Raw genomic sequence first — 21,256 nt, 5'->3', positions numbered from 1 at the left:
CAGAAGGAAAGCGATTAAAATACCAAAAAGTTCAATGTGCAGCGCGCCGTGAAATATGACATATGGAACTGCCAAAACACAACGAGCAGACGTCCCCCCCCCCCCCCCCCAAAACGGTCTTCTTCTTCTGGAAGCATGAATTCCCCACAAGGGAGGTTTATGAGGATATGACACCTCTATGGAAGTCTCATCCCACAATCCACGGGAGGCTTTCTCTCCCTCCTGCCTGCTTCTGGTGGGCTGCCATCATATTCGTTCCCTGCTCCCAGATAGATGTTTGTAATTGGAGCTCTAATTTATGATCGGGCCTTGGTGCAGGATAATGATATGGAGCATTGTAATTTGCTGATGCAAATTGTACGTTATAATGGGGAGCCATAAAAGCCCCAGCAACATCTCGGAGACTTGCCAAACACCCTGAGCGTTCATTACAGCCCTCATTAAAACATCCACGTCGGCATCGGGAGCTCTTACAAATGGAAGGAGCATGTAATTGCTGCTTGATTGTGGTATATGTAACATATGATAAAGTGGAATTACCACTTTATTTGTCTACAGTGTCCGTGAAACTTAATGGGGAGAAAGCCTGCAGTAAACAAATCCTCGGAGCATTATTTGATTGTTACATTATAGGGCTATTTGTTTAAAGTGGGGCAAATGTGAGTTAGGGGACAGTGCATCCAGGACAAACTAAGAGTGATGATTATCAAGGCTGGGCTTAGGGGGATAAAACTAATGCTTTTACCCATGAGAGGCTGTGTTTCATTTGGACTAACTCCAACATGGGTGATAGCATAGAGCTTCGTCTGGGAATACATTAACTGGATTTAATATAAGAAAAGATCAGTATTGTTCTTTTTCATTACCAGGCACCAAAGTCATCACCATACATTTGCTTTAAGGATGGTGGAACTAGATTGAAAAAGGTTAGAATGAACCATTGAAGTCAGCCCTGATGAAGAAATATTTTGTACTAATGCCAATTTGGGCCTTTGGAGAGCAGCTCCTGGCCTTTTCAAATCGTTGATCTCAATTCAGCGCTAACGAACGGGGTATGCGGAACGCGGTGAAGCTGAACGTCGCAGCTTTTAAGCAGCCTTATGAGCAAAGCCAAGTGGCAAAAGCAATTAAGAGTTCATTTAGAACAACTGAACTATGCCTGGGCTGGTTTTTTTCTGAGGCCCGGTCAACACTAATTCACAGTGTCGCCGTTTTATTCAAATGACCTCTCCCAGAGTCCCCTTTGTGTTGGTGCTGTTCTAATGCACCTCCATTAGAACAAAGCCTGAGCTGCATTGCTGAAAATGAAGTTTCCCTCCTCAACTCTGAATGATAGCAGGCCTCCACCGCCGGAGCTGTGTGTGCTCAGCCACTGGAAAAGGATTTTCAACCGTGCCATTCAGCCGGGGCCCCAGAAGCCTGCAGCCTTTATCTGCACAACCGTTGATTGATGTGTTGTGGGCCCTGCTGTGGTTAACAGCAATTTTTATCTGTTGCCAGCGGCAACAGCCCAGGTCCCTGGTGCGCAGAGAGCAGCAGGGCCCGGGATCTGAAGCCGGACCGCACACAGGGATAAACAAATAGGTTTTTCAAGGCGTACAGCCCTCATAGAGAGGCCCCTGACAGGCAGCGCCCCACCCCAAGGCCAGGACAATGTCAGGGCCCCAGCCCACTCCTGCTGGGCTCTTGGTTTCCTTCACTAATTTTCACCATGTGCAGAGCCGGTGGTATGGAGACACCTGCGCAGCGAGCAGAACACATGAGACGGAGAGAGGGTGATATACAGCGAGAGAGAGTTGCAGAGATGCTAACAAAGTGGGCGCTAAGAGACTGCATGCAGTATACCTCAGGAGAGGAAGCCACGACTTTCTGATCGAGCTGTGTACTGACACTGGTGTAGAGACCAAAAAAAAAAAAGACAAAAATATAATTTACACTCAATTTCCTTTCAATCGCTGTGTTTAGCGTTTAATCCAGTGAATCTGTGTCGTTTTGTTAAATAAAGCGTGAAGCTTTTAATGGCTTCTATTATAATTAAGTGACATAATCCTTGTATTCGATAAAGATCTTGTAAAAAGCCTCGTCACTCAGACGGGGAAGTGCATTCGCCACAATGTGGAGGTCGTGAATGCCAAATCAATTAAAACAAGGCTGTTTAAGAATGCACAAATGGCTGAGGCTGCTCTGTTTGGAGTGTAGACTCATTTAGCGTTAAATATGATTATGACAGCCCGAGCGGGGAAAAGAAGAATGGGTGTGTCTGAGAGCTCCGAGCGCTCTCACTCAACCCAAACACTTCGGCTAAGGTTTTACTCCCTGACATCGCGGAGATAAACCCTCCCAAAACAGACTAGTCAGATTATACTGTCACAGACAAAGCGCCGTGCTTTTATCGTGCGTGAAAACACGAGCTGCGGCTTGGCCTTGGGGTGGTTTTAAAAGACGGGGGGGGGGGAGACTGAGGCTCAATCACTCCATCTGAAAGGAAAGGGAGGTGTGTCTTTTCGCTTAGCTAAAACGTGGGGGGGGTTTCACGTCTAGCGATGCCATCACGTGGAAAAACACATCATGTTTGAATGAATGAGTCACTTGAGGTAGTTTGCCCTCGACCGTACCAATTAACAGAGCGACAAGGGATGCATGCTTGCATGGAATCACAATCTTTAACACTTGAAGGTATGTTTTCTTTTCTTTTATGTCTGTGTTTTTTGTGTATTTTTATTTTATTGGTATGTTGTGTTGAATGTTGTCCCGTCTGTCCTGCAGTAGAAGCTCAACAAACCAAGTTCCTAACATGGTTTGTTGTTTTGCAGATAAAGTTAACTCTGAGTGACTATAAACTGAATTCTTTCTATGCCTTTGTTTAAAAAAAGAAAACTTTATTAGCAGAGAGACACGGGAAAGAGTGGGGGGCCCAGCTGGGAACTGAACCATGGCCATGGTGTGCATGTGATATGCACCTTAACTGCACGGCATCCAATTAACTGTATCGAAATTCTGGAAATTTTGGATTCAATTAGCGTTAGCAACCTTGCTGCTGTCACTCAGTGATGAAACATTAGTTGTTTTTGTGAACTTTTGTTTTCTGTTAGCTTTGTCTTTTAACAAAGACTGAAAGGAAAGAAAAGAGATGTGACAAAGTCAGGCAGACTAACAACAACAAGACTCGTCATGTTGGTGCAGAATGCGTGCAAATTATCGACTGCATGTGCAGCATTTTTGTAACACATTTATTTGAATTGAACCAGCGAAATTGTTTTAACAGTGCAAACGTATCTGCTGTGTCCAAAACACTAATGGCTCCAATTTCCTCTTTTCATGAGTCTGGCACTAATGCCCAGAAACTTCCTTTACATTCTTGTGTAAACCATTCAAATGAGGCCATTTAAGCCTGGCAGGCAACATAAGAAGAGAGGCATATGGACGCATAAACAAGAAGAGGCGTTATCTCCCATAGAAGCAGAAAACAAACTGTCAGGAGAGATTGCCTTTTTTACCTCTTAGAGCCTTGTGACAGATAACCAGCCCCCATCACCAGCTCGGTTTTCTGAGTGTTTGTGGAGAGGCAGAGCAGTAGATTGCTATCAGTGCCACGGGCCAACCAGTGGATGTGTCCGTGCTATTGGTGGCCGGTGGCGCTGCCTATGCCTGCGTGCCCACCTTGTTGACCCTCTCACGCCCCCCCCCCCCCTCACAAACAGCCCTCCACCCACATACGTAGCCTCTGTCTTCCTCCTCCCCAGCCATAACACTCTATCCAGCCCCTGGCCTTCTCCTCGTCCGACTCCTCCTCCCATGCCCGTTCAGCCTCTGCCTGCCAGTTCCCTGGAGCCCCCCGACCCAACTCCCCCCCCCCCCCCGATTTGAAACCATCATACTGTAAAGCCTGAAGCGCTTACAGATAAGGAGACCCCAGAAATCAAGCAGGCCCGGCAGCAGAGCAGATTGAGAGTCAGAGCTCAGGACCCAGGAGGTGCCCAGAGGCTACAAACGCTGCAGATAGCACCATCGGAGAGCCAGAGAGGGGAGGCAGACAACGTAAAACTTCCTGCCCTCGTTACTGGACTTTCCTTTGCTTAAACAATGCCCCCGCCCCCACACTACCGCCACCCAGCCCCCTCCACCTCCTTCTCTGCCCTCTCCTCCTTTCAGATAAAGAGAAGGCCTCATTCCCTGCCGACTCAAACTGACAGCTCGAGCCAAAGGGCTCCACGAGCTTTTTTGGAAGGTCTTGTTTGTTTTCATCCATCTGTGAGTATGCGGCCGCTGGGGAATAGGAATGTGACATGTTCTATTAAAACAAAATAAAAAAACGAAAAAAAAAAAAGATTGCACAGAGATCAAGGTCTTTTGAAGTTAAGCTTTGTTCAGCGCTTTAACTGCAGTCCTTTGAGGCAGATTAACGATGACAAACCATTTATAGTTGTTTTGTTTGTCGGGATGATTGCTTCCAAGCTGCAATAAGAAGTGCCATATGCCACTCATCAGCTAAAAGTAGCACACTTTAAAGAATGTTCCTCTTATGAATTCCCCTTTAAGCAAAGGACATAAAGGACGGCCGCTGTCTCTATTACCCAGAGACTAGACACATCATTGAAACAATGGGAGGGGAAGAGCACAAATTTACGGTACGAAAACGCACTGGGGCAAGGCAACAGATGCTTTCAAGGGATAAAAATAGTCCTGCTCTGACAATTTGAGAACTAGTGTATGTTTGAAAGCACTGGGTTGATGTTTTCCAAGGCACCACTAAATATTCCTCTCTGGCACATTTACCTTGAGCAACAGCAACAAATTTCCAACAAATCATAAGACATGTTTAACTGCTATGGATCTTCCCGAAGGTGTGAATGTGCATGCATTTCTGTTCTGCTAGGAAATTGTATTTATTGCATAGATATGGAGGCCATTAAAAGGCTTTTAGGCATATTGTCATATATGTATGTGAGCAAAAGGACCCTCGGTTGACAGTCGCTGGAGGAAGACATAAAACTCTGACAGCCAAATTGCAGCACCGGCGAGCGGCGCTGATCGATGCCAATAAAACGGGGCTCTTTTCGCCAAGGTAGCGCAGGACACCTTCCCACAATTTAATCAGTCAGTCAGCCAGAATTAATGTTCCTAATATCATGATTTCTCCATTACTCTATTTAACATAATTAAAATGTCGAGCGCCGGGGCCATAAAGCGGGTCGTTGGAGATTGTAATTCTGCCGTAAAGCTATGAAGCATGAAAATGCCACTTACCGAGTAGCCACGCCCTGACAGCGAGTGAGTGGAACTCTGTAGGGAGAGAGAGGAGAACAGGGATGACCTTTAAGAAGCGTTTCACTCGCTGACACAGACATGATGAAGCAGCGCCGCTTTAATATCAATATTCACGTTAACCTTTTACCCACCCCGCCATGTACCCCGCGCCCACACACATCACTCCCACACATTCAGGCCTCCACCACGGGCGTAGCGCCCGCTCTAAAAACAATCACTCACGTCCTGCTGAGAGACTTAATTGTTGTCAGCCGTCGTAAAAATACACTGAGGAAAACCAGAAAAATCATAATTAAAACGGTGCACGATTGTCGCTCTATGGCAGTGGAAAGGCATTTTAAGCACAGTATGACTTGCGCACACTTCACTTACAAATATTCAGAGACTCTGGGATGCGTAGGATACTTTACGAGGCAACTGCATGGTTAATGACTTTATGCAGACAGAATTATTTATGTTTCTGGTGGTTTCATAACACGTGTTGCAATGCAGGTCAAGATTAAGTGTCGCCATTTATTTGTTTGAATTCACTTGCGTTCAAGAGAGCCATGTGACACTGATAGACACATGGGAATGAATCCAGCAGAAAAAATGACGGAAACACACCTTCATATTGAGAGAGCTGCGTTGACAGTGAGTGAACAGCACAGGTACCCTGCAGGCAAGAGGTGCTGGCTTCTCCTCTTATTCAGTCTTATAACTACTACTACTATTATTACTGCTAAGTATTTGTAGTACTTGCTTTGCAACAAAGCAACAGTACTGAATAACAGTAGCATCAACAGGCATTTTTAGATAATGAGGCAGAATTTTTAATATATGTAATCTACAAAGATAGCGCATATAAAAGAAAGAGATCATTTTCCAAAATTATTATAGCCTTTATAGACAAAAATACACATATACTGTATAAACAATCCAAACTGCAGCAGCATAACTTCAATGTTCATCAAGACTTAAATGCAAACTAGCCTTCATCAGATGCCGTGTTTCAATGTTGGCATTATTTTGTGGGCTCTGTTTTTAAAGTGGTGTCTGTCACATTTTGGAGCCAAATCAAACGTTCCTCATTATGTTACATCAGCCCCTTTTGTACTCTGTGATAAATATCTCTTCACGCATTAAGGGAGGTGTTTTGGCCCATCAAACTCCTCCTGTGTTTCCAAATGCAGTCCCGCTAAATGCTGAACAAGAGCAGGACGGAGACAGAAAGAGCCGGGTTTTGTTCTGTTCTCTGGCTCTGTCTGTCAGCGCCCAGCACGAATACCAATCTCCAAATCCCTCCCTCCACTTCCACTTTTCACTTCTTTTATTCCTCTGTCTAGATTGGCAATTTCTCCCCCCCTGGTCTCTGGAGGGGACTTTTCTGCTAGACCAATTTCATCCATAGGTCCACCTTCAATCCAAACGACCTCCCCCACACCTTCACCACCACTGCCTCCCTTGTTTTGCACCCTCCCAAAACCCCTCATCCATTCTCCCGCACCTGCTCTTGGCTTCAGCCCTCATCAACGCCTGTGTGCCCCTGTGATTCGCAGGACGGCTCCTGTGGTGACGATTAGGGAGGAGTCCCGCCGCGAACCGGAAAGCAGGCTCTGCAGGAATCAAAAAGGCTATTCCCGCTCTGCTCAACCTCTCTGCTCCCTTCACTACCGCGACCAGAGAGGAGGCCAGAGGAGAGGGGAGGAAGAACTGCACAGAAGGCAAAGTCTGTGGATACAAAAGGGCCAAAAGTGCGCTCCAGTAAAAATGTGGTCTGTGTGTGCGCATGTTGTGAGTGCACTTAAATATGTGTGTATATGCATGTGTTTGTGTGTGCGAGGGCATATGTGCATCGGTGGTGGGAGGCCAAGGCCATTTGGAATTAGCCTTACTGTGTAGAGTTCATTCAACTTGGAGCATTCTGAGTAGAAAGAGAGGCTTATTTAAATGATAATGAGGGACAATCCATTGGATTTAGTGCCGGTGAAGGGAGAAAAAGAGGGGAGGGAACGGGGGATCCATTAAAACGCCAGCGGTTCATAAGCCATAGGGTCGGCATCCAGCTAAACACTCTCTCTTAAAAGCCATTATACATGGCTCTCAATGGATTTCTGCAGCGCTTAGGACTTCAAAAGGATTTAAGAACCCGCCCCAGAGAGGGAGTGTGGGGGAGGGAGGATGAGTGAGTGTGTGTGTGTGTGTGTGTGTGTGGTGGTTCTGGTGGTTGGTGGCGAGAGGGATGGGGCGGATGCTGGCGGCATTTAAGGGTTAACTAAACAGCCCCGGAGAAGAGAAATGTTGCTAAATCCGCCCCCTAATCCTCTCCCCATTTCCATGCCCCCTCCTCCACTCTCCTGCAGAAAAAAAAGAAAAACACGGCGACAAGAGGGGAGGCTCCGGTGCATCTTCTCCCAACCCAAACTATTGGTTTTTGTCGTTGCAGGGGGGCCAAGGGGCGGGCCAATCGGAGTTCGTTGGAGCATGATGAGGAAGGGGAATGCGAGCATGTGTGCCCTCTGTGGCAGGAGGATCGGGTATCTTGGTGGGTTTGGGTGCATGTGGGTGGGTGTGGGTGGATACAGGAGGGTGTTAGAGACCCTGACAGCACCACAACTGCCGCCCTCTCCTCCGCAGGACACAGATGCAGTGGAAACCACCCCCTCCGCTACCTTATATTTCCCTAATCCCTGTGTGGCTTAGTGCCGGGGCCCCGCTGCACTGCAGGCACAATTACCTAGTCAAAATAAACAGATAAAGACCCAACCATGGCAATGAACAAACAGCATCCCCTGCAAATTTTTTTTTACCCCCCGCTCCCAAATTGATGCATGACTGTTTTTACAGGCGGGCGCGTCCACATGTCGCATTTGTCTCCATTTCCTTTGGCGGCAAGACAAGAGAAATCCATTTTACTCGTTGCAGACGAGGCATCATTAGTTAAGAGCTCTTAAAGCTGGGGAGCCACTTTGATGTGGTGGAGCGTGTTTTACGAAAATTAGCAGTGCTCTCAGTGCGGTGGCGGAGATTTCATGGAGCTGAGGAAATAAGAAACATAGGGGAGACTGTGACACGGCGTTGGTGACGAATCTCACTGTGTGTGCCACGTCCAGGCCTTTGCTGAGCGGAATACAAGAGCTAACAGAGGGGAGGGCGGACAGACAGACAGACAGAAAGGTAAAGACAGGCAGAGGGGGAGAGATGGAGAGATATGGATGCCGTGGCTACAACGATCAGCATCTGTGCACCATTTATTTGGCAGCAGATTAGAGAGACATGCCACATCTAACACCTTCGGCAATTACAGCGTGCAATTTTCAACAGTGCGCTCCCCCACCACCACCATCTCCGCAACCACCACCACTTCCACCCTCACTCTACCACCCCCCTCATTCACGTCCCCCCCCTCCCTTCTCGGTGCTTGTCGTATATCCCTGTCAGAGCTGTCAACCGGCTTCGGTCTTTTATCTGACAAGCCCGCCTCTTCCTCCTGACTTTTTCATTAAAAGACAGCCTTTTACACAAATACAAGAGAAACAGTACGAGGGGGGGGGGGGGGAGCAGTGCACAAGAGAAACAGAGCAGTGAGGCTTAGAGAAAAGAGGATGAAGATGGGAAAAATTAGGATGGGTGATTTTTTTTTTTTTTCATAAGGCTGGATTTTCAATTGGAATGCTGAATAGCTTAAAACAATGTATTTAATAAGTTCATTAACATCTTTTTCTTTCCATCATTTTAACCCTGCTGGAGAAGGAAGCTGCATATTTTCCTTCCTCCTCGTTCTCTCCCTCACACTCCCCCTGCTTTCGTCAGCTAAATGAGCAGTCTGATTGAATTTAGTTAGGTTTGGGAGGCCTGCTTGACAGGCATTAGTTAGGAAGCATATTTCTACATTCATTTAAAATGAGCCGCTTGGGATTTTGCATAAATTCTCATTACTTGCCCTGTATCTAAATTGCATTATTTCATCCCTTATGCTGAACCAGTGCCTGGCCTCCATTTTCCTTTGCCACCTACTCATCCTCTAAATGGGCTGGCATATGGATGTCGGCGCAGCGATAATTGGAACATTTTCTTTAACTCATTCCATTCTGGGGTCGGCAAGGTTAGGCCACACCTGGCTGAACTGCGTTAGGTCATGTCTACATTTAAACGCGCCATGCTTTAAATAATACCAGGCCAAATAGGTGATGCTGTGTTACCAACCTAATCATTTCCTGTCTACGTGCTGCCAGCCAGCCAGCCTTTTCCCCATACGCACCGGGATTTATGAGGTGATAGCAGGAAACAGCAGGAGCCGCTGCACCAGCTGCCCTCTGATCTCAGCCTCAGTGCTGCTGCCGTCCGCCTGCTCCCACCTCAGGGGTCCCCTGCCTCGGCCTGTGAAAGTGGAGTTCTCTGTAGGAGGTCTGTGAAAAGGCGAAAGGTCTCGTCCAAGGACTCACCTCGCTGAGCTGCTCCTTGGAGTTGCTCCTGTGCGGTCGGCTGAGCTCCTGCACCGTCTCGTCCTCGCTGACTTTGACCGGACGTAGCGCCAAAGGTTTGATCTGAGGGGGAAAAGAGGACATCTACTAATCATGTATTTACCTCATGAAACAAACCACAATATTCACAGCTAAGCACTATGCCCTAACAGGCAGTGATTTATGGTTACTCTTCGGACATCTGAGAGGCATAAAGTATAATCTTAAAAGCTGCTCTGATATAACTGTAAATCACTGCACAGTGGCTTATTACTTTTAGAAAATGTCAAGGAGAAAGATTTCAATTGTTATATATTAAAAAACCAGGGTGGCAGTGTGGTATTGCCAGTTTAATCCAAAAGACGTGGACTTTACATCACTGTGAACTGTGTTTTAAAGCACACCATAGCCTTATTTTCAGTTTGTGTATTTGTGCATCTTTCAATTTTCTCTTCTCTCTTTCTTTCAGTGTTGAAAACCATCTTGGCGAGAGCAAAATGTGTTTCATAACGTTTGCTATTATCTTTGTCACAGTTCGGTTGTCATTGTATTGTAATGTGGATGAAAGGTGGGAATCATTAAAACAATCATGATGTGTTCAGGTCCAACTGCATAGATCTACTCAGAAGTTACCAGAATATCTTAGTTTCAATATGTAATACAACAAACCAAGAAAATGTCAGCTGAGAATGTTTTTCACACAGCATACACTGGCTTATGAATGGATAGTAGTTTACCACCAGAACATATGAATGCACTCAACCAGCTGGCTTTTCAATACAGTGTCAACCCATGCAACAAGCTAACGTTAACAAATCTTTCATAAAACTGAGAATGATGTCGGTTGTGGTGCATTACCTAAACTGATTTCAGAAACAGTCCAGTTGTTTTTCTACTGATAAATCATTAATCAGTAGAATATAAATGATCTATCACTGACTACCTGTATGCCATTATAATAACTGAATAATTCAGCCTTAACATAGCCTTTTACACGCGAGTGTAATCTCTTGGATTCTTGTTAAACACGAGCAGCTGATGTGCTTTTTGGATAGTGCATTGATCTTTAAAACAATCAAAACCTCTGACGCATTAACAAGTCCGTGTTAATTGGGGAAATTACAAAGGCTTCAACCTGACGCAGCCACTGAGGAGCAGAACTATTAATTTCAGATCGATCAAAAAGGTCAGACACTGCAATAAATACTGCAAAACAGCAGGGCAACAATGTCTGAACAAGTGGACACCAGTGAAAGCTCTGGCAGGCATCTTGTCTCCTGTCACTCACTGGGATCTATAACCAACGCCACAAGTTACGCAGCTATGCATAACAATACGACATAACTACAATGACCTCAACTGACTTTCAATGGGCCGTGGTCCTGCTATTCTAAACCTGAGCCGGTGTGGTGTCTCAAAGCTCAGTGTCCGTTTGTGCTTTGGCTACATGCAAAGCAGAACTGGCTGTAGCAAAAACACCTGCAACCCCAAACCTCAAGCCACTGTCGCTACCAGGCAGCAACAGGAACACAGCAGCAACAATGTCGTAAACCAAACTGTGACCGTGGACTTCAGAGCTCATGAAGGTTCAGGATATTTCTCGTAAATTCAGTTGTCTGACTGATTTAAAGGACATATCAATTTAAATTGTACTATTCTACTAAAATTCCACCCATCAGTGCTGTTCAATTTCCTTCCTGATCATTTTTTTGCACAGACAATAATGTCATCATATGACATGAACACATACACTCAAGCATCAGGTAGGCAACTATAGCTTACACTTGTCGTATGTGCTTACCTTAGCCTTGGTCTACATACGATACATAAAAAATGCACAATGTTGCTGAACAGGTTGAATCAACAAAACGTTACGATCCACTGCTGAATGCTGTCTGAAATCCTGATCCACTCCACTCCTTCACAGACAAAAAACAGCTCCTCGAGGTCAGTAAAAAAAGGGAAAACGTGTAGCATGAAGTGTGAGAAGACAACGCCAAACACTTTACATACCTTCACCTTTACCGACACAAGAATTCAGAGAAAAAAACTAAACAACCGAGACCAAATATCGTCACAAAATATGTGCAAATACCCGTATCTGGGCTCAGCCACCCAGATCATACATCATGGTAACCCTAGCGCAAACATGGATGGCTTATTTTATTGCCATCAAGACCCGCAGTTGGCACACACCCAAATTCCCAGCCAGATGGGAGGTTGGCGAGCTCAGCAAGAAAGACTGTGCCGGTGGAGCACCAGCCAATCACAATGTCCTGTGCTGCTTCCCTACATTGGAGTACAGTGGCGATGGCCGCGGGGTGTAATCCATTTGACTAGCACTTTGCGTGTAGCAGCTCCCCCGGTGGCGCGTGTGCTGGCTGGCCCCGTTCTCCTGATCTCCACTGTAATTTAAGCAGATCACTGCTACAATTAACCTTTCCCGGTAAATATCAATTATGGCCCCCGGCTGGGCTAGAATTAAAAGGGTCATCAGCTAATCTGACAGGTCCTGTACGCTGCCACCTGGCTGGGAGAGAGGGAGGGAGGCAAGGCGGCAGAGAGAGTGTTTGTCTACCCTCGTGCCCACCAGCTCACATGCCAAGTAGACACAATTCCCTTTTAATTACCCTGCCGCCGCCAGGGCAAGCATGCTGATTGGCCAAGGGGCATTAGCAGCGCGCTGAGGTCAACAGTGACAGGACGGGGGCTGGGTGGGGCGAGTGTGGCAGAGAAGAGGAGGGAGCTGCCGCCAAGCAAAAGCAATCAGGGCGTAGAGATGGAAGGAAGAGAAACCTGCAGGTGGGCCTAATCAGGTTTGACTTCCACCTCTACACGCCTCTCCCTCTGCCTCCCTCGCTCTCTCTCGACTAGCTGTCAGCCTAATCACTCCTTGAATCTCAAAATAGATGGTGGCCTTTTTGATTTTCCTCTCTCAAGGAGAGCACAAAGAGAGCAATCCTCCTTGGCAGGCAGGCGGGCGTGGAGGCAGAGACAGAGCGTCAAGGTACAGTCGGCATCAAGTGCACACGTTGATTACTTTGTTTACCCAGCATCAGTGTTGCTGACAAATTCCTGAAGGCGCCTAAAGTGTTTCCGTCTCCTCTGGGGCCAGCGGCTACATTACCCAGTCAGCAGTCAACTTGGCTATTGATCAGAGCACAGCGTCTAATTAGCCGCCTAGGTTAATGATGCAGCGTGCAAGGACCGTTCCCCGAGCCACTGTTCAACGGGACAGGAGAGCAATTGATCTAGGCAGGAATTCACCAACTCTGACAAAAGATTGGCAACCCTGACTGCCTGTGATTAAGGCAGGGACTAATTTCCTGTCTGGGGAGGTGTGTAATTGGCCCTAAGCGGCCAACTGTACAGCTTTCATGTGTTGTTTTTTTCTTTTTTGTGTACTCATTAATGTTAAAGGACAAGTTCGAGAGCTTAAGGGTGGGGCTAATGGTCTCCGCTGAGATGTGATCAGTTGCAAGTGGTGACACCGTTCAAGGTCATGATGCCTTTGCGCTATACTTGAGGTAATGCCTTTGCAATGCATTCTGGGAAGCCCTGAGGGAGCAGTTCTTGGCCACCTGGAGGTTTTAAGGACTTTTTGAATTTGTTTTTTTTTTGTGCGTGGATTACGTTTGTTTACATTGAAGGTTTGACCCATGCAGCACCGGGTGAAGGTTAATCAGGCCGACACGCCGAGTGAATGTGGTTAATCTGCATGTGTGCGGGGGCCGGTTTGGCTTAAGACGATAGACAGATGAGATGTAGAAAAAACATAGCTAAGTAAGGGTCTGTGTTTTACATGAATAATGTACTGGAAATTAGCTCCATTAGTCTCGGTATTGAACATGTCTGCAGTCCCTCTCTGGAGGCTGCCGCTCTGTGCTCTTTAATTATCTTCAAAGGGCCCTCCAGCATCTTAATTTCCCCCCAAGTTGAGTAGTGCCGACTTGGGTCCGCTCATTTTTTCTACTCTAACCCTGGGTGAAGTCACAAAGCCTCCCTGCTTAGAGACGGCGAGTCCAGGCATCGACGGAGACAGTAGCGGTTCATGTCAGTTCATGCCAGGCTTGGCTAACTTCCCCTTCCTTTCACTCTTCCTCACTCTCCTTGCAGTGTCAATCAATCTGCAGCCTGTCAGCAGGGAGCTGGCTAGACTCTGGCGGGTGATGCTTTGTTGTCCTGCTCCTTTGATCCTCCTTCCTTCACCTTGCAGGGGGGCTTTAGGGGGGCATCGGATGGCTGCGCGGTCTCCCACCTTTTTCCTCCTTGAATAAGAGAGGCCGTTAGTCCTGACCTCGCTTTTCCTCTCCTTGCTCCAGCTCCTCTCACTCTGCCTCGTCTCTCCCTATCCTGCCGTCACCTGTCAACAGCGCTCAGGGAGGCTGTGCCTCAGCCTTGTCCCGGTGTCAATCCTCATTACCCTAGGATCTTGGACCTTGCCCCCCGCCCGCCCCTTTCTTTCTAGCTGCCTTGATGCCGCTCCGCAATACCATACTTCAATCTGCTCTCCGGGCTCCCCATACACAGAGCAGGGAGGAGACGAGGGGCAATACAGAGTAGGGAGGGCTGAAGAGGACGGATACAGATCCTTCCTCTAATTTGCTCTGAAAAGTGTCCTGCGCAAAGGACCCTCACCCCCATTAACCCAGCGACAGGCTGCTACCGCTGCTCAGGGAGGAATCAGCAGTGTGTGTATGTATGTGTGTGTGCGCATGTGAGGGGGCCCGTTGGTGCAGCAGGCAAAGGCATCTCGGCGCTCAGTGCCGGGCTCCGGCACCGGCTCAATCTATCGGCTCATTATCCCCCCCACCCAGGCTGGGGTGCAGACAAGTGCACTTTAGGGCCACAGGCCAAATTGATTCATCTGCCTTCATTTTCTTCAGGCTCAGAAGTGGCAGCTGCTCGGAGGCAGGGGGAAGGAGCTCTAAGATGGTGAGAGACAGAGACGGGAGAGAGGGAAGGAGAGAACGAGCGAGTCAGGGATGGAGTGAGATGAAGGAGGGAGGAATCAAGAGAAAGAGGTGTTCCTGGCTTTGTTCCTCATCCATGTCTCATTTCACTTTTCCTCCTCCTCCCTCTTCTCTCTCTCTCACTTTACAGCACAACCAACACCTCCCTCCCTTGAAATCGCTATCAAGACATGCACTCACTCCCCCACCAAGTCCCAAGTTGGAAATTAGCCCAAGGACAAGCCAGTGGATTTACTACAGGGAGAGCAAATGGATTTTTGCTTTTATTTTGACGAGTCCCAGTGTATCCATTACGCCTTTTAATCATACATTATTCATAGAGCTCGCCTTATAATAAATGACCACATAAAAGAGGTACACATATTATACAAGGCCTAAAATGCCCCCATAACTCTCCCTGCTAGTGCACTCAGAACTACATCACATTTGTAAGCTGGTTCACAAATATGAGCCTGTGAAATCGCAGTAAGACGGCATTTCTATTCCAAGCGATCACACCAGTACACGACAACAGTCGGCAGATTAAAAGCAACACTGCGTACAAATGAGGTGTAGCGCAAACAAATTAGAGGGCGCGACCTATTAGCCATTCAGCATGTGTCCTGAGCGCAAAATTGTAGAGTGCAATTTTGCGCCGTGTAAAGCTAACCGGGGTGGCCACCGCGACCGCCCAACACTGCAACAAAGCAGTCAACCTGAAAGTGAAGCCGCTTACTCGGCCTGATTCCCAGCCAGCAGGGACCTCAGGAGAGCCTGAGAGTCCCACAAGGCCCTGTCTGGAACAGATGAACTGGGGAGAGGAGCACTCCCTGCGGGGCCCCAAGTCTCTCCAATCACTCTCACCATATGCCTCCTGGGGGAGTGGGAGAACAAGGCGAAAGCCGAGGAAGGGGGGCAGGGGAGGTGCACCTGCTCCCAAATACGAACCCATCCCTCAACACCTGTCCCGGGGGTCCGCTGACAACCACAACCACCAGACACACACGCACACACCCACCTCACCTGTCAGCCACGACCATAGGAACAGTATCTGCCCCGCACTGATAAGCACAAGGCCTTACAGCAGAAACACTCCAGCCCCCTTCTCTCCCTCCCGACTCCCACTCCAAGGCAAGCATTTCTCAGAGCTACCAACAACAATTAGGCCGATGATGTCAAAATGCTAATGATGTTATTGGAAGGAAAGCAAGCGAGCGATGCTGTGGATCTGCGTTTTGCTCTTCATTGCTGGAGCCAACATTATGCAGATCTGACTCCTCTCTTGTTGCTCTGCAAGGAACGCACAGCTTTGATTTCTGTGTACACTATTAGCGTTGAAAGCAGCGAGTGCATTTTTCAAAAGATTTATGCATGCTAACAAGAAAAAATTCAAATGCTGTACGCTGTGGAGATTGTACTTTTTCTAACTTGACATGGTTATTTGCTAGACAAAGTTCACTTCGGCTTTCGAAAAACAGGGAGCATTCAAAGTAGCAGTAAAGCTACTTCAGGTTGTGGAAAATGCTGCTGGAAATGGCCACATTTGCACTTAGTGGTCAGCAAAGCCTTCTGAGTGAGAGAGAATGATATACTCATTCATTTTCAAGTGTGTGCTGCTGTATCTCCCAGTACTGTAATTATCTCAGCAGACCTTTCAATCACCATGAGATTTTCAAGGTAATGGGGAGGCAGGAAAAGAACATATATAGATAAAGATATGTATGTATGTCTATATCTATATCTATATGTACCTGTGTGTGTGTGTGTGTGTGTGACTATATACACACACACAAATATATAAAGAGAGAGAGAGCTACTGCGGAAAATGAGTGCTTCAGTGTTAACCTTAGGAAAAAACAAACTAGAAAAATGCAATCAATAATTTCATGTATTGAATACATACTGTGTTAATTTCAGTTCACTTGCTTATGCATGATGGCTTTACGCATAGACCAAAAACCGCATTCTTCCATAATTAATGTTGTTTACACACAACTTCATGACCTCATTGGCATTCCATATCCATGTCTCTCAGACAAAGAAGTGCCACTGATGAACACTAATTATAAATGCTGTTGCAGAATAAAAACCAGAATCAGCGCCTTGTGGATGTCTGATTCCGCCAATCAGTCAAGGTGCAGTTTACATCCACGTCTGTCCAGACTCACAAACCGTATGTGGTGAAGACTTTAGAAATTAATAAAAGGTACTCTTTTGGTAAAATGGAATTTATCACTATATTGACATGTATGGTTTTCCAGTGAGAAACATGCTGTCTTCACTTAGAGACTATTCACGCTTCATCACATGAGCTTGTGCTGGACTACAACGCTTCAAATATGGATGCTGCTGCAGAGAAGCTACAAACTGTAAAAGGTGGACACACATCTTCAACCCGACAGCACAGAAAATCTAAACGATCAGAAGAGTTTCAAGATTAGTGTCACCAACTCATTATCTGAGCAAATGTGAAATATGGTGACAATCTGCCTTCTGTTGTTGAGTTATGATGCTGAATAATGGCCAGAAAAGTGTTTTTATAGAACATCATGATGTCACAGTGAAGCTGACCTTTGACCTTTTGGGTATAAAATGTCATGACTTTTTGAATGAAATTTTGTCATAATTAGTGGATGAATTCTTGAATTATGGTCAAAAATGTTGACACAGTGACCTTCTAATCAGTTCATCCGTGAGTCCAAGTGGACTTTTTTGGGCCAAATTTGAAGAAACTCCCTGAAGGCGTTCCTGAGTTCGACAGACGGACAGGCGTGCGTACAGATGGACAGACGGACAACCTGAAAGTGGTCACGGCTGTCGCTGGCATAGAGGCATGATGGTTTCATGTTGCCAGTTTACTAGTTCAGGTCCAAATGAGTGACTGCTGTGCGATGCTCCCTATCATCACTGCCGCTCTCATTGTAGTAATGTTAATCAGGCTAGGAGCAATTACAAAGATGGCTCATTGTGAAATACTTCCACCAAATAAATAACCACGTAGTCTTTTAAAAAAACAACGAAACACACGTGAACTAGGCCTTTTTTTTCATGACTGCAGCAATATTTGAACCGAACTGATTGTATCTCTCAGACGTCTGAAAGTGTGAGATAAAATTTGCCTCCTACATGCAGCGTTATGCACCGCTCAACACCGTGACCGTAGTGACTGTAGGGATGCTGCATCAATCACAGATGCTGCAACAGTTTCACATGGAAAGGATTTATCAGTTACGACTCTCAACTCCATAACCCTTAAATGGACAGAGATAACGCTGGCATAAACACTCTTATCAGCTGACAAGAGTCTGTTGGTGAGACAGATCAGCGGTCCAGACAGATTTCGAAATGACAGAATGTCTGACTGCACACGGAGATTTGAACTCACAAGTTAGCTATACATCAGAGAAAAGACTGCTCTCTGTAAATAAGAAGCAAATCCAGATGTAGGTCATGCAACACAAAAATACCGTCATGTATGAGGGTCATCCTGAATAGTCAAGATGGTTGCACAAATGCGAAAGAATGTTTTTCTTACACATCACTCTGGCCATGTTCATTTTCATACTTTCCACCACCAATTTACGCTTATCATTGACCACCGTGTACCACTGATCCACTTATTAAAGACTGTAGCCATGCTCAACTGCTGTAACACCATTAATTATTTTTTTAACACTTGAAAATGATCTTATTAGCAGTCGGGAAAAAAAAAATTGTGGAAGTGCAACATTCACACTCTCTTCTGCGACTGCACTTGATAACTTTGTCACCCTCACACGTACGTTCAGAAATGTTTAATTTCCTCCTAATGTAATCTGAAATAATTATCAGCTGAAGCCGACGCACACGCTGCAAAAAGGCCCCTTTTAACAAGTCCACCGAATACACACACCTTAAAACTAGCTGTCATTCACCGTGACATAATTAAAACACTGAAGATGAGATTGTGAAGGAAAGGAAATGAGCAAGTGATTAAAAAAATGCTGGATGAAGAACAGTCTGAAACTTCCAATCAGTCTAACTTTAGGCCGTGTTCTTCAATCAGGCGAGAAAACGGCTCTTTAATTGAACGTCTGAGTAAGATCGTGTTGTGTGTCTTAATCAATATGCTTTTGTTTTAGCATCGACCGATGACCAACAGCAACTGAAACACAATCTCCTAAACACATCCCAAAAAATCATACAAAAGCTAACAACAGCGAATGTTGCTTCAATGCAATAGTAACATGAGCAATACAATGGAGAGCCAACCTATTAGCAGCTTCTTATTAATTTATTGTTTATTTTGATCCCATTAGCTGCTATCTTGGCAACAAGCACCCTTCCTGGGGTCCATATGGCCGATAAAAGACAGAGCCAGACACTGGAAACTGATGCTGATTAGGCTCATGCAGGTATCTATGTTTGGTAGTTACGGTAACCATATTATGGTATAGAAAAAGTGAAAAACTACCACTTCCATTGTCTAATGATGCCATGTTGCATTCCAAGAAAAGAATTTGAGGTTATACACTGAATCCATCTTAAAATTTATGCTTTTCTGGCACAGAATGGACAAATATAAAATATAGGTACAATATTGCATGTATGGACAGCTTTGATCCTGAAATATTCATATCCGCTCATATTGATTAAACTTGCTCGAGCTAATCTGTGCGACTTAGTGAGGAGCCGAGGCGTGTCATCTGAGGAGAGGGAGAGTTTAGAAGAAAGAGACAGAGAGGGGGAGTTTTTTTAGAGAGACGAGGTCTAGGCAAGGAGTCAGGAGGTAGTTTGCAGTCAGAGAGCGAGAAAGAGAGACCGGCAGAGACAGCCAGAGTGCTCTGGGCTTTTTAATAGGAGGCAGATGCAACACATGTAATGAATCAGCTTCGGCTCGACGCGGCTTCCCTCTGATGTCTGAGCACCCGTCCTGCCCTTGAAAAACTTCTGGGACGTTATCTCATGCCTGCACAGCACACACTGCCAGTGAATTTCGGAGGAAGTGTTATGTGTTGGATGAAGGAGGGGAGGGAGAGGTAGGGAGTTGAAGAGTGTGTGTGTGTGTGTGTGTGTACTAGCAGACTCATATGCATTTATCTCTGTGTGTATGTGCTGGAATATAACAACGTATGTGCTAGAATACTTGAATACTTGTGTGTGCATTGGCATATGCACAAATGCTTACATATGCCTGTGTATGTACGTGTGTATCTATGGATACTGTATTTCAGGGCTGCAACTAAGGATTATTTAAAGTGTCGTTATCGTCTTGATGAATAGATAATAAGTCGATAGTAAAAGAATAAGGTCCACACGGGTCTCCCAGGTCAAGGTCCTGTGCTTGACTCATAACCTGCTCCCCATGCTGGAGCTACATTACACACAATACTGTAGGAACAACATCAAGACAATGTTATCAGATAAACCATCAGATGTTAAGATGCTGCAGCATAAACGCCGCCATGTGAACCTGTATGCTAACAACCACGGGATGTTAACAACTTCTTCTTGTCTTGCTCATGGAGTGATGAAATCTGACCTTGATAAAGGCGGTAGCGTTGAGGTGTAAGAAGGAATTCACTAATAAGTGAATGATGCCATTACCTCCTCGCTCCTATGTGGTTCAAAGCTACAAACTTTGTTCAGCCACCCAGACTACGACTACGACACGGGACTGCCTCTTCCATCTCAGACATTAGGGCTTTTCCCTGCCTGTCATTTTGCCATGTTTTGGCAGAAAATGGTGTAATTGACCGTATTCTTTTTATGTGTGTCAGTTCCAGGGCCCTGGTATTGAGCATGTTAGCTTACAAGGACACTTAATGTAACAGAGCCATCATTAATGCTATTAGTTGTTTCCTGCTTTGAAAAGTCAAGATATCTGCTGTGAAAAACATCGATTGAAATGGATGCTGTTTTTTTCAGACTTAAATGTTCTGTGAACAACATAATTTTGCAGCATTGCTTTGCAGGGAAAATGATTAACCTTGAACAAATGCCAAAATATAGTAAATAGCATTGAAAATCCTCACTGCAGACCAGCTACTACTCACTACCACCACTTGTTATATTCACACGTTCTCGCTGCCTGCAGGATGTTAAACTTTTGGGAAAACCTGTAAGAAATTAGATGATTTAGTTTCTTTCATTTTCACAATTATGCAGCATTTTTATGATCTATGTTGTTTTTAGCAGATTCTTCTTACGTTTGCAAAGTGAAATTAATAAAAACATGAGGGAGAAAATAATCAGATGCAAAAAGATGAATATATTTTTAACAACCATCTGTCATCATTCTGAACATTTGTGTCCTATATAATTTTGAAATTTTCCTTTTTCCATCATGTTGTTGATATTTTATGCCTCAATTGAGAAATGCGAAGTAAAAAAGTGGATGTAACAATCACCTCAATCATAGTAATGAGCTCAAGGGGGAAAAAAAAAGAGTCTTGGCACAGTCCTCCTCCTCACAACCCCTTCGAGCTAAGCCCTTTTTTCCAAGCAAAGGATCATTGCTCTTTTGACTTGCAGCAAATTGGTAGATTGGTAGCGCATCACACTGCCGTCACACTGGCTTTTATCTATCTCCATATGCAGGCCTGCATAAGGAAT

The 21,256-nt window shown here is 45.6% G+C and overlaps 1 protein-coding gene across 9 annotated transcripts in view; it reads right to left on the bottom strand.

Annotated features, from left to right (window-relative positions):
• fbrsl1 (fibrosin-like 1) overlaps window positions 1-21,256 on the bottom strand; it is a 267,107-nt gene that overhangs the window by 142,399 nt on the left and 103,452 nt on the right. For 8 of the 9 annotated variants that reach the window (XM_041936625.1, XM_041936617.1, XM_041936624.1 and 5 more), the window contains exons 3-4: window positions 9,693-9,794; window positions 5,248-5,283 (exon numbers count right to left, since the gene is read on the bottom strand). In XM_041936625.1, the coding sequence (XP_041792559.1) occupies window positions 5,248-5,283; window positions 9,693-9,794 (138 nt within the window). The remainder of the gene's footprint in view (window positions 1-5,247; window positions 5,284-9,692; window positions 9,795-21,256) is intronic. The other variant, XM_041936622.1, reaches the window with a different exon arrangement.

This window comes from Chelmon rostratus, chromosome 5 (assembly GCF_017976325.1).
Source record: "Chelmon rostratus isolate fCheRos1 chromosome 5, fCheRos1.pri, whole genome shotgun sequence".
NCBI classification, from domain to species: Eukaryota; Metazoa; Chordata; class Actinopteri; order Chaetodontiformes; family Chaetodontidae; genus Chelmon; species Chelmon rostratus.
This window is presented reverse-complemented; position numbering and strand designations above follow the sequence as displayed.